At 36.3% G+C, this 15,159-nt stretch overlaps 1 protein-coding gene across 1 annotated transcript in view; it reads right to left on the reverse strand.

Annotated features, from left to right (window-relative positions):
- Window positions 1–10,427: 10,427 nt before the first annotated feature.
- Window positions 10,428–15,159, reverse strand: part of kcnk5a (potassium channel, subfamily K, member 5a) — a 74,420-nt gene continuing 69,688 nt past the window's right edge. Inside the window, exon 5 of the mRNA XM_089120089.1 lies at window positions 10,428–13,217. Coding sequence (XP_088976215.1) covers window positions 12,292–13,217 — 926 coding nt within the window. The 3' untranslated portion in view covers window positions 10,428–12,291. The remainder of the gene's footprint in view (window positions 13,218–15,159) is intronic.

Consider the following 15,159-nt stretch of genomic DNA (forward strand, 5'->3'; position numbering starts at 1 on the left):
ATAATCCAACTTTCGCAGCCGTACAGGAGGATGGAAATGCACGCTGCTTCAAAGATGTTTAGTTTGAGTTTGATTGGAGGAGTTTTTGACAGAAATACATCCTTCATTTTCCAGAATGGTCCCCACACTTGTCCTTTTCGTGCTCTGATGTCTGTTTCGCTCGATGCAATGACAGAGCCAAGATAATTGAAGTCTTTTGTCCATTCGAGTTTTTGTCCGTCGAGTTCGATGAATTGATATAGGTGGATTGGCGTCTCTGGCCCAGCAAGTTCTTGGTTGCTTCCTTCTTTTTAATGTTGACCTCAAGACCCACTCGTTTTGCCTCTTTTGCTGTTGTCTGAAGTTGAGCTTTACAGATGAAAATGCCACTTTTTTTTTTGTTAGGGCTGAAACTGCACCCCCTCCTCCTCTTGTCATGGGTGTCTGCAGACCCACTAGCTTTTCTTTTAGAGTTTAAAATTGCTGCACCAAAGATGTGCATACCTTTATAACTTTTGCATCAACCACACTTGTATGAAAGGCTGATTTCGTTATTATTGTCTATTATTGTCTAAGGACTGACTGCATGGCTGTGTTTGTGCCTCTTCATACGTGCGAAGTTATCAATTAACTTTGAAACATAGACTGCCCAAAAAGATGTCAAAGATGCGAAAAATTTAAAAGATTCATGTTTGTGCGTAAAATATGCATGAATCAAACCGAAAGAAAACAATGCAGTGAGAAGCGCTTTCTCTAGCTATAAGCGCACGCACTCACGCACACGCACACGCACACACACACACACACACACACACGCACACGCACACGCACACACACACACACACACACACACACACACACACACACACAGAGAGAGAGAGAGAGAGAGAGAGAGAGAGAGAGAGAGAGAGAGAGGGGGACACAGATAGAGACAGTAAACAGAAAGGGTAAAATATGACCTTTAGGATATTGTGATTTGCCACTCACACAAACACCATGTATTATATTTAGGCCCTACACACACACACACACACACACACTTTTGTCAACACACACACACACATTGCTCTCAGACATCCACACATACTCAGAAACATAATTTTAGATCATTGAGCCATTAAAATGCGTCATAACACACTCCATACTGCCCCTAGTGGAAACCAGGAAAATAAGGTGCATTTCCACCCATAGGCAATACAGATGTAGTGACATCATCTGGTGGAATACACTATATAATGAAAATATAATGCTTTTGCTTCAAAATGAAAGGATGTTTGAGCAAAAATCATGTTTCATGTATTAATGACAGCCTCGGATTTAAACAACGTTTTAATGGGTTTCAATGGGCCATTTTTGGTCTTTATGGTACTGAGTGTTACTATTTGATCTACACAGTGTGTGTTATCCACAAGTTTCCTACGCCCCATGAGGCCTTGCGTCAAAAGTGGGCGCGACTTCCGGTTGGAAGTAAACAAAGCACGATTTGACATGCTTGACACTCGTTCATTCAACAGTTGGCAGTCATTCAAGTTATAGCGATCCAAACTAGCTAACGATGTGGGAACACAACCTCAACGAAATTAAAAAAGGTGAAATAACAGTACCTTTACCCTCCACAGTAGTTGATTGGGAGTATTATAATAACATTATTAATAACCAATACTCATCAAGGCATGGTGACAGACAGTTGTGCGAGCTGACAAACAATTAAAATAAAAAATACACACTTAATCATTGTGCTTTGGAGTTTATTCAAAATTATAAATGAATGTGCTACTTGAATACATTAACTGGCACATTTGGTATTCTGTCAACACAGGCTTTGATCCTGAGTTTAGGCGCAACATCAGTAGAGAACAGCCAAACACATGCTGATAAAAGTTTATAGAATATTAAGAATTTAAACAAATGTACACAGGAAGATTCGTCGTCTTTTGGGAGGTGATGGAAACTACAGTCGTTGGCAGGAACACTCTGATTTCGTTTTCAGCTTATGTTCAAAACAATCACGTTTAAGCCACTGAACTAGTTTAGTCAGGTTATACATACAACCGCGAACAGCACATGTTGTCCATGAGCTCAGTAACGACATCTCTCATAAAGATTTGCGTCTTTAAATAGTAAAATAATTCTCCGAAAAACAGCTAGCCTCTTCGCTAACTAACACACAAAATACCATTGGAATGCTACTTCCGCCGCCTCACCGGAAGTTTCACCCACTTTATTTTTTACAGGAGCGCCCCTCGGAAACTTGTGGATACATATTTTGCAAATTTGGATCACATTTTTTACATTTATCCAAAAAGTCACAATTTTGCCAAATTACATATCATTTGCATTAAAACAGCCAAAATGGTCAAAGAAATTAAACTGCAAAAGACCAAAAATATCCCTAATGCAGCATAAGGGTTAAGTTTTATAAGCTCAAATGGTCGCCTTGTTCTGTTCTGTTCTGTTCTGTGATGCGCGTTCGGGACTCTCCTGTTCGAACTCGTTCATCAAAATGAACAAATCTTTTTCCAAGTCAATTCTTTCCAAATGATCAACTACGCAGACATTGATTAATACTTTTTTTTTAAACTGACATTTAATGGACGGGAATCTGCATAGTGACTTTTGTGATAACGGTTTTTCTGTCATCGGTGCTGCAGACCGGCAGAACTGGTTCTTCTTTCAGTTCAAGAAACATCAATGTCGCTATGTATAGGAGAAAGAAGGGTTGGATAAAAAATAAAAAAAAAATAAAAAAAAGGAAAGAAAACGTGTTTTTGTCCTGAGACGAATTACAGGTTCTCGCCCAAATATGGGCTAGTGGCCAATATGATTATTTGTAATTATTTGGTCCTAATGTTTGGTTCTGAAATTCTCTAGAGAATTTCAGAACCAAACATTAGGACCAAATAATTACAAATAATTAACCTTATACAACATGTTTCCGTAAATGAGTTAGTAACTTCAAAAGTAGTAAGTTCATATGTATAATTTAAACTAAGTTTATATGGTAAATACATGGCTATATATGTTAAAGGTATGTGATGAGTTCAATGGACTACAAACTAGATGGACTACAAATCCCATGGTTTAAGACACTATAAAACGAAACCAAACCGTTTAGACTTCCTCTTTGTGATACCATGTGTTAAGCATGACAAGCTGTTTGGTCTCTTTCGAGGCTGTGAAATAGCAGTTAAAACTAAGTTGATTAATGAGCAACATATAACTGAAACGGGGAAGATAAGGGTTGTGATCGTTATTATTTATTTGAGGTAGCCTTACAATGCCAATGTTAAAACAGTGGTTCCCAACCTTTTTTTTGTCTCGGACAAAAAATATTTTTCCCACGAAAATATTTTAGCCCCCCCCCCCCTTCACATTTAATGATATCGCTCTTGTAAGCTTGACGCAAGGATGACACAATATGTTGTTTTCAAACAAACGGCATATTTACTATAACCAGACATAATGATTATGCACAAATAATAGCCTAGATAGCTGATATTGAAAATACAATGACAAAAACAGCAGTAGGCCCTTTGTAATTTAAAAACGTAAGCCTAGGAGAAGCCTCTCTTGCATTTCAAATATTGGCCCTATTTGAATTGCAAGAGAATGCAAAAGAATAATGCGTCTTTCGGAAGAGCATTGTAGCAGGAACTAGCCTACTTCTCTCTGTGTAGGCTACGTCTATGACGAGTCACGCAGGTACTGGGCTAGCCCAACTCCGCAGCGGCAGCGATCAGAACCAGTGTAATAGTCCCAATGTAAACACTTATTGTAGGTGTACCATAGTGGTTCATGATGAACTCGCACATTATTTAAATTTCGAGCAGTTAAGGACTTTTATTTAATACTCCTAAAACATATCAAAATATAACGCCCCCACAGAGCTCGCTGAGGCCCCCTTGTGGGTCACGACCCCCATTTTGGGAACCATAAAAATGTAATACATTTAATACATTTTAACCATAGCTATTTTAGATCACCAGTAGAGGTCATACTCGCCTCACTGTCTTGCCCTAGGAAATCATCATCTGCGCATTCAAGTCTGAGTTTATTCGTGCTGAGTGCATTATTCGTCCATAATTATTATAGTTATTTTACCCATTATGTAATTCACTAAACAAATGTTTTGGCTCCTGTTCACAGTGAAGTATCAAATATTTATGTTATAAATTAAATTGTTATAAATGTAGGGGGAGACCGGGTGGTTGTAACATGCTACCGCCAAAGCAAAAAATCTAGGAGTCCTATGAGTAGGCTATGATCATTCAGTGTTTATACTCAAATCGTACCTGATCCCATATGAATATATAGCCAATAACGAGTTTGAGGAAAGAATTCAAACTTTTTTGACAAACTATATTTAGTTTAGTACTTAAACATTTGTATGTAACTTAGATTAAATTTCGTTTCTCAGCAAGTGTTACAACCATCCCCTTACAAGAACAGTTTCTTTTTTTAAATTAATTTGACAGAATGCCAAGACAGACAGAGGTGTGTGTGTTTACAATAAGGAACTCATGAGGATTCAATGGGCAGCCAGGACAGGCAAATCATTTGCAAAAACAATGTTGAAAGCCAGTGGTGAGGAATGAGGATAGTGAAACCTCAGACAATGAAATTGTTGAATGAAGATGTTTGTATGTAGCCATTTTGTAACTGAAACCCAGAAGTGTGGGTAAAATGTGCCCAATGCAGTTATACAATGCACACAATCCTGGGTCAAACTGAGAATAGATTTAAGTTAGGGTCAATCACAGAGAAAGGTATTATTTTGGATTGTTCTTGATTGTTTCAATAAATCTATTTTTAAGCATACAATGTGGCCTCTGTTTTTGCTTTTTTTGTTTAATTGTTACAACTTACCCCAGCATGTTACAAACTTACCTCAGCATGTTACAAACCTCCACGGTGGGGTGGATTGTTTAACAAAGGCACACCATTTGACAAAATCATAAGAGCTGTGATATTTGTGCAGAGGTTTGAATTGGTGGATTTTGTAGCAAACAATGGGCAGGACAGGCAGTTGCAAAATTGCAAGTGATCTGCCTGATTTGTTTAAAAGTTTTTAGCACTCTAGCTCAAAAGATCAGTGAGTTACAGTTGCTGAAGCAAAAAGTGTTACAACCAGTCTCCCTCTGTCAAAATTCAATTGTGTGGTGTGTGATTTCATATAAGGTTAATATGACATATAAGGTCAAATCCAGCTGTAACTGGCAATCCCAAAAGTACAACATACTACATATATAATTATTACAGATGAAAGTGTAAGAAAGTATAAATACATATCTGTATAAAGAATTACAAATGTTGTTGTTTGGGAGAAATAAATAAATTGGTGAAAGTGTTGTTAAAACTATATTTATATTACAAACCCAATTCCATAAAAGTTGGGACACTGTAGAAATTGTGAATAAAAACAGAATGCAATGATGTGGAAGTTTCAAATTTCAATATTATATTTAGAATACAACATAGATGACATATCAAATGTTTAAACTGAGAAAATGCATAATTTTAAGGGAAAAATAAGTTGATTTTAAATTTCATGGCATCAACACATCTCAAAAAAGTTGGGACAAGGCCATTTTTACCACTGTGTGGCATCCCCTCTTCTTTTAATAACAGTCTGCAAACGTCTGGGGACTGAGGAGACAAGTTGCTCAAGTTTAGGAATAGGAATGTTGTCCCATTCTTGTCTAATAAAGGCTTCTAGCTGCCCAACTGTCTTAGGTCTTCTTTGTTGCATCTTCCTCTTCCATCTTCCACCTTCCTTATGATGCGCCAAATGTTTTCTATGGGTGAAAGATCTGGACTGCAGGCTGGCCATTTCAGTACCCAGATCCTTCTTCTACGCAGCCATGATGTTGTAATTGATGCAGTATGTGGTTTGGCATTGTCTTGTTGGAAAATACAAGGTCTTCCCTGAAAGAGACGATGTCTGGATGGGAGCATATGTTGTTCTAGAACTTGGATATACCTTTCAGCATTGATGGTGCCTTTCCAGATGTGTAAGCTGCCCATGCCACACGCACTCATGCAACCCCATACCATCAGAGATGCAGGCTTCTGAACTGAGCGCTGATAACAACTTGGGTTGTCCTTGTCCTCTTTAGTCCGGATGACATGGCGTCCCAGTTTTCCAAAAAGAACTTCAAATTTTGATTCGTCTGACCACAGAACAGTTTTCCACTTTGCTAGAGTCTACTTTAAATGAGCCTTGGCCCAGAGAAAACGCCTGCGCTTCTGGTTCCCGTTTAGATATGGCTTCTTTTTTGACCTATAGAGCTTTAGCCGGCAACGGTGAATGGCACGGTGGATTGTGTTCACTGACAATGTTTTCTGGAAGTATTCTTGAGCCCATGATGCGATTTCCATTACAGTAGCATTCCTGTGTGTGATGCAGTGCCGTCTAAGGGCCCGAAGATCACGGGCATTCAGTATGGTTTTCCGGCCTTGACCCTTATGCACAGAGATTGTTCTAGATTCTCTGAATCTTTGGATGATATTATGCACTGTTGATGATGATAACTTCAAATTCTTTGCAATTTTTCTCTGAGAAACTCCTTTCTGATATTGCTCCACTATTTTTTTGCCTCAGCATTGGGGGAATTGGTGATCCTCTGCCCATCTTGACTTCTGAGAGACACTGCCACTCTGAGAGGCTCTTTTTATACCCAATCATGTTGCCAATTGACCTAATAAGTTGCAAATTGGTCCTCCAGCTGTTCCTTATATGTACATTTAACTTTTCTGGCCTCTTATTGCTACCTGTCCCAACTTTTTTGAAATTTGTAGCTCTCATGAAATCCAAAAGGAGCCAATAGTTGGCATGGCAATTCAAAATGTCTCAGTTTAAACATTTGATATGTCATCTATGTTGTATTCTAAATATAATATTGAAATTTGAAACTTCCACATCATTGCATTCTGTTTTTATTCACAATTTGTACAGTGTCCCAACTTTTATGGAATTGGGTTTGTAATTCATCAGTATATAACAAAATAGAAGATTTTTTTTTTAATTAGATGGATGTTTATATGGGATTTGAAGTTTAGTGGAGTCTGGAATAACCAGGATCTCTAAGAAACTTGAACTGAGAAATGTAAATTTTTTTAGGCCCCTTTACACAGAGAACGATAACTATAACGATAACGATACACAGATATAGTTCTGAAAATAGTTCTAAATATAAAAGAATAGCAGGGTCCACACAACAACAATAATGATGGAATTATTTCAGCTGATTAAAAAAACAAACATTGACAGCCAATCAGAATCTATTATTTACTTGTACTGTTACATTGGAATACTTTTTATCATTCCATGTGAAGTAACCTTTTTATCACCTTGTTTGTGAACTTTTATGACTTCTGAGGAGTGTCTTTATGAAGCAAGACTGTTTTACAATTCAGTAGAAACTTTTCCTGTACCGAAATATCGTGACTAATAAATACCTTGATGTTGTATCACGCAAACAAACGTTCCCATTGTCACATCCCTTCCTCATGACCATTAAGTTTAAACAAGTGGGCTTTTGTTTTAGAAATAGAATTCACACAGAGAACAATTGCGAGAATGTTATGACGTGGAAAAGACAAAGGTTTATAATTTTACAAGGCCATAAAATAGAAGAGATTATAGAGCTCATCCTGCAAGATGGACATGCTTGGTTGAAATTATGAGGAGTTGCAAAATTTTGACCTTAAATGGGACTTTAAGAGTTTAACACTTCAGTTTTACATTTTACAGTGGATATACAAAGTCTACACCCCTGTTAAAACAGCTGGTTTTTGAATTGTAAAAAATGAAACAAAGGTGAATCAAATCAGAACTTTTGCACCTTTAATGTAAAAAATACAAACTATGCTGAAAACAGTGATACTGAAAAAGAATTAAAATAAAAACGTAAATAACAAAAAAACTAAAATAACAATAACCTAACTGCATAAGTGTGCACACTCATATAATGAATGTGGCCGTGTTCAGAATTAACAAATCACCAAGCTCATGTGAAATATACCTGTCTTCACCTGAACAAACAAACAAACAAACAAACAGGCAAAAGGTGGAGCAACAGATATATTATCAATAATTTAACAATCTGAAAGAAAAGGGGAAGGAAAAAAGGTTTATATGGTCATTCTTTTATATAATTTTATGTTGAAAGAAAACATTAAAGATGAAAAACCGCGCTCTCTAGTTATATCTCATGTCCACACACTCTTTAATACCATGTCCACACAGACACGTTTAAGCCATCATCAATGTGTGTCATCAAATAATGAGATAAATATATATGAGAGTGTGGTTTTTCATCTTTATTTGATAACTTCTTTATAACTCGCACACATAAAAGGGTTGTTCTCAGCAAGCCTGTTCTCAGCACTATATGCATCAATGGTACTTGGTTTAGCCTTGTTAATTCGTGCTGTTGATCTCCCTAAAGTAACTTGGAGGGTGGAAAAAAGAAAATTTTGCCGAGGTAACAAATTAATTTTGACTGTCAAGTCACAATTTCAAGGAGGCTATGAATTTGAAATGTTTTTGCACACATGCGCGGAGTAAACCTGGGGCCCGTTCTTCGTACATCGCTAAAGGCGGGCATACACTGTGCGATGTCTGTGCGATTTCAGCAAGGTACCTACTCACACTGAACGAGTAAATCGCATGCGATGCAAAGCCAAAGTTCAGGATTTATGTGCTCACACTGTACGGTCCGAATCAATCACACATAGGATGAGATGAAAAGGGGGATGACCTGGGAACTCCACGCCTTGAGAGCAGAGAAACTGAAGGACAATGCTGGTAAACAAAACTTAGTTAATAGCTCCTGAAGTGAGCAGAGTCCCTGGTTATTACATAACTCACTGCATGTGTTTATGGCTAGTGAAGACTATAAGAGGGCTGGACAAATGACCGATTTCCACACAAAAAAATAAAGTTGTGTCATAAGGGTGTGTTGTTACAAAATTTGAAAGGTCCTTCCATCATACGTTCAACTCTTTTCCAGATCCTAATAGAATTGGCCACAACCGGGCCGAATTTATATTTATAATTTTATTTACTTGGTCTTGGACCAATAACTTGGTCTTGGAGCCTATGTGGTTTAACCTTGTCCTATTCAATAACTCTCCATGAAACTTTAGAGGATTAACCCAAGTACGACTAGCCTTAAGTTGGAACGACCAATAATATAATTTCAGATTTGGCACAGCCAATCCTCCTGAAAGTAAAGAATGCTGCAATATGGCAAGTTTAATTCCGGGTCGTTTATTCCAGATAAACTGAGAAAGTATTAAAGTATCTCCTTATAAGCTGGAGGGGGGGAAGCGACAGCATAGAAACAAGAAAATTGAGCCGAGGAAACAAATTCATTTTGAGTGTGGAGATTCTAACTTGAAGAGAGACTTTTATAAAATGATATTCCATCTTTGAGTATCACTCTTGACCTTGACTTGAATGTTTTTAAAATGGTCTCTGGCAATCTTAAGGATGTTTTTATTATTATCCAAATAGATGAAAGAATCTTTAATAGGAACAAATTAAGGGATACCAGTGTTAACCTTAACATTGTTAATTGGCATATTGGCATGGTAATATATTGGCATACTGTTCCTTTTTGGGCCAGCTGGAGTTTGTTTATTAACCCTGCAGGGCAACCATCCAGTAAAGCATCATAATAATCTAGCCTTGATATCATGAATTTTAAGTGATTAAGTGATTTTTCTGCATTTGACATTAAGTGCATATGTCTATATCTATGCTTTGCCTTCATATTTGCCTATGTGGATTATTAATAAGAGACTTATGTCCAGGATCATCGCTGCAGCTCCGTTGCGGCCTCTGAAAGCCTTCAGAGTCGCCCGGTTCCATCGGCTCTTTGTCTGTGCCTGCCAGTCAGAGCACAGTTTTGTACTTGTATTAAAGCTCTAGGAGTAGCAGTCAAAAACGTAGTCTTAGGAGAAGGATGAATACAATTAATCATTTTAAATAGTAGCCTATAATGGCCATATATGTTGGCTTCTCGAACAAACATCTCTTAATTCGTTATGTCTATGGGGGTACCCTGAATAATTATTTATATTTCGGGTTTACCTCGCAATTCTGACTTTTTTTTCACAAAATTGGACTTTATAATTCACAATTGCAAGTTTATATCATGGAGTTCTGGGATAAAAAGTCAAAATTGTTAAAAAGACGCAATTACCTTTTTTATTTTGCTTTCAGATAGTTTTAACAAGGGTGTGTAGATGTTTTATTTCCATTGAACAATGTTAGCAAAACAATCAAATGTATTTATCAATTTAGGCTGGCGTAAAATTCATGAAAATACACACAAATGTTATGCATTTTTTCACATTTCCTTTCAAAGGAATTTTGCTTCAAATAAGTCCAAGTATCTTTCTAAAACCACTGCTCAATGGTTGATTAAAGAGGGAAAAAGAACAAGGCAGAAATTGGTTTATTTCAAATGAAAAATTCTCATTCAGTCCAACATTCAAATCCATATAGAGATCATCTAAACAGCAAGCACCACCAGGGAGCAATTACGATTACAAAGTACAGGAAATTCAAAGCATAACATGAAAAAAAAAAAGGAAAAGAAATCCAAAGCACTTTAACCTTTACATCACTTGGAGAGTAGAAATACCTTTTCTGTGAAAGAATGGGGCGAACATTTGCATGAACAAAAACCAAAACCACGACTTGGCAGGTTAACCTCAGGTTAGTTAACACTTGGTCACTGAAGTCAATTGAAATTCTGGTCATCTATTCATGCCAAATTTTGCTCATAGCTAATTGAACCGAGACTACAGGAGAACAACAGTGATAGTTACTTTTTCAATGTTTACATAGCAAACACACTGTTCTCTCAAATGAGAGACTGCACACTGAGAATGAAAGAAAGCTCTGGTTAAAATGTAGCTGGGGAAACAGTGGCTACTTATAACAAACCTTGCCTATAACAAAATGCAACATTAAAGGGCCTCATTAGAAGAAACACAAATTGGTGCAAAATGTACTTACATGATATACACAGCACTAAATGCATATATTTCAATGAATATGGGAAGTTAAAAAAAAAAAAAAACTTTTTAAAGAAAGCCAAAATGAGATTAAGAGAGATCGCTCCTATAACACACTTGAAAAACAAAAAATACAAACAACAATTCCAACTACAAACAGGAAACAGACTCAGGATGCAGCTCTACACACACTCAGTGGCATGACAGTGTGAGAACACACATGGCTAGAGCTCAGGAGAGGGAACCACAATCAGGATCTTTCTTTTTTGATTAGTGTATTGTAATGGTTACTTTGTCAGTATGCTGGTTAAATATCAACAAAGAATTAGCATGTCAACAAATGAGTCAGACACCAAAACGGTGGTTATGTTAGTAAAACGAACACTGTAATAACAATTGGTTTCTCATTTCTAATGTTGACTGATTCAACTATCATCTACTTGACAGTGACACATTGAGGGAGGTCGATAGAGTATTTTAGTGTGGATCATCTGATTGTATTGACAGTATTACCAGTTCAGAAAACCAAAAATATTGTGATTATCTTTGGAAAGGAGTTAACAACACATTTCAGGAACATTAAAACAATGTATGCAACAAAAGACTTGGAATAAAAAAAAAGTAAAATGACATTATCTCATAAATAAATCCCAAGTTAAAACAACAGGCCAATATGGTTACCCAAAATCAATATTTCAGACTAAAATGGAAGACAATAAAATATATGGTTTAACATCCAATAAGGATTAAGCTTTTTTCCTTTCCATCTTAAAAATAATTCACCAACATGGTGAAAAAACATGCAAACATCTTAATCTATATTATTTTACTATCAATAATCTATATTGTCAGTGAACTGGTTCACAATGAATCATGAGACCCCTGCAGGTCAGACAATTTAAGAAGAAACGCTACAATAAATAAAAACCTAATCAAGTCTAGAGCCAATGCAAAAGTCAGCTATTGATATACATCTCTATGCCAACAGCTGCCCATGTTCGTTCATTTATATAATTGGTTTTTAATTTTAATGTCAGTTCAAAGTAAGACTTAAGTCTGTTGTCCCACTAGCAAAATCCTTAAAAAACAACAGTAATAATAATGTAAATCACATTGTCTGCTCACATTAGAAGACAGATGGAAATGGATTGTGACAAATAACTTCCATTTTATAGTTTACACCAATTCAAGTTCATGAAAAAAAAAAAAATCATACGGTTTTAGATAGAAGAAGACCAAATCCTAGAGAGAATCCTAGACCAAATCCTTGATGAGACAGGATCAAATGTCAGTATTGTCCTCTTTGGAATACTCTTCCGCTAGCTGCTCATAGAAGTGGTCATGGTCTGACCCATCTGTGGTGAATACAGAGGTCTCTGATTCTGAGCCCTGTTCCTTTATGTCTAAATTCTCAGCTTCAGATGAGACAGATTTCAGAAAGTCATTATCATCATCATCCTCCAGGTTGTTCAGCAAATTCTCCTCATCAATGAAGGTGATGTTAGCATTGGGAAACATGAGGATCTGGTTAACTTTGGAGTCCAACGTGATCCGGCCATTACCGCAGCCTGCAGGTTCTAGACCTTCTTGGTTCTCTCCTTCCTCCTTGTCCAATTGATTCTCATAGCTTCTCATACAGTTTAGGTCAGTGTCTATCCCTCCTCCCCCATGCATTTCATTCATGAGTAGACATTCCTCTTTGTTAAGAAGGTAACCCTTGGATTTTGAGAGGGCTACAGCAACTCTATCACTGAAGCTGAAGCGGCGCTTCTGTCGAGGGGAGCGGTCTAGACTGAGGATGGAATTTCCTTTTACTGAAAGAGAATCATAGCAGCTCTTTGAGCGTTTTGGTGCTTTATTCCTGCTACCAGTGATGGAGCTGACACATTGATCTTCTCCTTCCTTCTCGACACCTATCTGCTTGATTAAGTCATTGTAATCTTCTTTTTTCTTGGACAGGAAGCTGAAGATGTTGGCTTCATTAGGGGTAGGTGGCAGGTGTAGAGTCTTGTGACTTTTTTTGATGCACTTTAACTCATCCAGAGAAAGTTTGCGCCTTTTACGGCGCTTCTTTAGAGCTTTGTGTGCCTCCACAACCATGCGCACCTTCCAATTGAAGAAAAGGGAGAGCCATGCCAGACCAAGATATATCCACACCTCCACAAAGTAGCGATAGAGAGTAGGGTAGTCAGCATTGGGATCAACACCTAAACAAAATACAGATAAAGAGAAAAAAGTTTGCAAAATGATATCACAATCACAAAAAACATTGAAGTGATTTCCTTTAGTTTAAATGTTGGAATTTTTTTATGTGCCCCATGTTGGTAAAACGACTCGGAATGCGCACGGCCAAATTACAATGGTTTTCACAAAAATCTGAATAAATCTGAATATATAAATGTAAATCCTGAATATATAGTTAAAACTTTAAATATATAAACGTAATCCTGAATATTTAGTTATAACTCTGAATATATAAACGTAATCCCCATATAGTTAAAACTCTGAATATATAAATGTAATCGTGAAAATATAGTTCTGAAAGTTTAAAGTAAAGTTTAAAATGTGATGGTTATATCGATGCAGTAAAAAAACATGCAGATATAGGCATTGTTAACATTTAATATGGCAATTAGCTTGTTTAGCACATTGCTATAACTGTTTGCATGATTTAATATGTTGATAACATGTTTTAAGACATTGCTAACATGTTTCTAGCATGACTTAACATGTTGCTACAATCGTAATGGTCAGCTGTTTCTGTATATTGAGGGAAACATTTTTTATTTTATTGCTTAATTATATCTTTAAATTGTCATTTTTACACATTTAATGTAAAATGTCATTATAGAGTTGAAATGTTTTATATTTTAAAACTTTAATAATTTTCTGATTCATAAGTTTGTCATGTTTGGGCAGTCCATGCAGGTAAACGATGAGTGGAACTGTTTTAGTAATGTAAATTGTCAACTTTAACAAACTTATAACTTCATAACTTAATATTTTCTAAACTGTAAGAAAATAAGATCAGTTCGACTGGAAAAAAGCAGTTTCATGCCTTTCTCATATGCTCTTGCTCACAAGGCTGTGAGATTGCTTAATAATATTAATATATTATATTATATTACAATTAATAATATAAATTGTTTATATGCAATGTTATTAATGAGATCTTTTAAAAAGTAATATCATGACTTTATCATGAATGACCCACTTTCAAGTATGGGTTCACTAATTTATGTTTTTTTTTTTTTTTTTTTTTTTACATTAGGGAAGAACTCCTCAACAGAGGAGAGCACTGAATGCTAAGGGATTTTCCAGTATGTAACAGTGATTAAAGTTCACACACCAACCTCTCTGCTTTTGCTGACTACTACCATATTCTTTTAAAGTATTACTAAAAAAAAATGGAATGTGTAGTTGTAGAGAATACCACGCGTATCAGTAAATTTCAAGTCACCGAGTTGCAAAGTTATGCAAACATAGTTTTTTCTCTCTTTCTCTCTTCCACAAATACAACACAAAAGTTACTCTAATCATTGCAGGTGCACCAATTCTATTTTATGAATAACAAACATTATGAAACCCATGGACTCACTTTTTTGCTACAGTTTCTGCAATGAATTTGGTGCAAAACATTTACCCAGTATCAAAAATGTTAAGTAGTGGAAAAAATGTACGCATCCCCAAATCACTATGTAAATGTATTCAATGAAAGTTGTGCACATCAACTCAACTCAGCTCAAATGTTATTTATTAAACACTTTCAAAACCATAAGAATCGACCAAACTAAGTGATGTACATAAATAGCATAAACATTACAAACATAAAACAACAATAAATCACAATCAAGTCATCCACCATACAGCAAATTACTTACAATTATCAGACCTAATCAAGCACCAAAAGCCAGATGAAATAAGTCAGTCATTAGATCACTTTTGAAAGTGCCATTAGATCACTTTTGATAGTGTCGATACTGTCCATACCATATAGGATTTTATATAGAAGGGGAGTTCATTAGGAGTGCAGGAGCTGCAACAGTAAAGGTGCGATCTCCACTATGCCTCAAATGCGATTATGGGCCAGTTAAACAAATACTCTGAGAGGAAAGGAAGAGTCTGATATATCTTTCTTTTATATACAGT

The sequence above is a fragment of the Pimephales promelas genome, chromosome 15 (assembly GCF_988280905.1).
Source record: "Pimephales promelas chromosome 15, fPimPro1.hap1.1, whole genome shotgun sequence".
In the NCBI taxonomy this organism is placed as follows: Eukaryota; Metazoa; Chordata; class Actinopteri; order Cypriniformes; family Leuciscidae; genus Pimephales; species Pimephales promelas.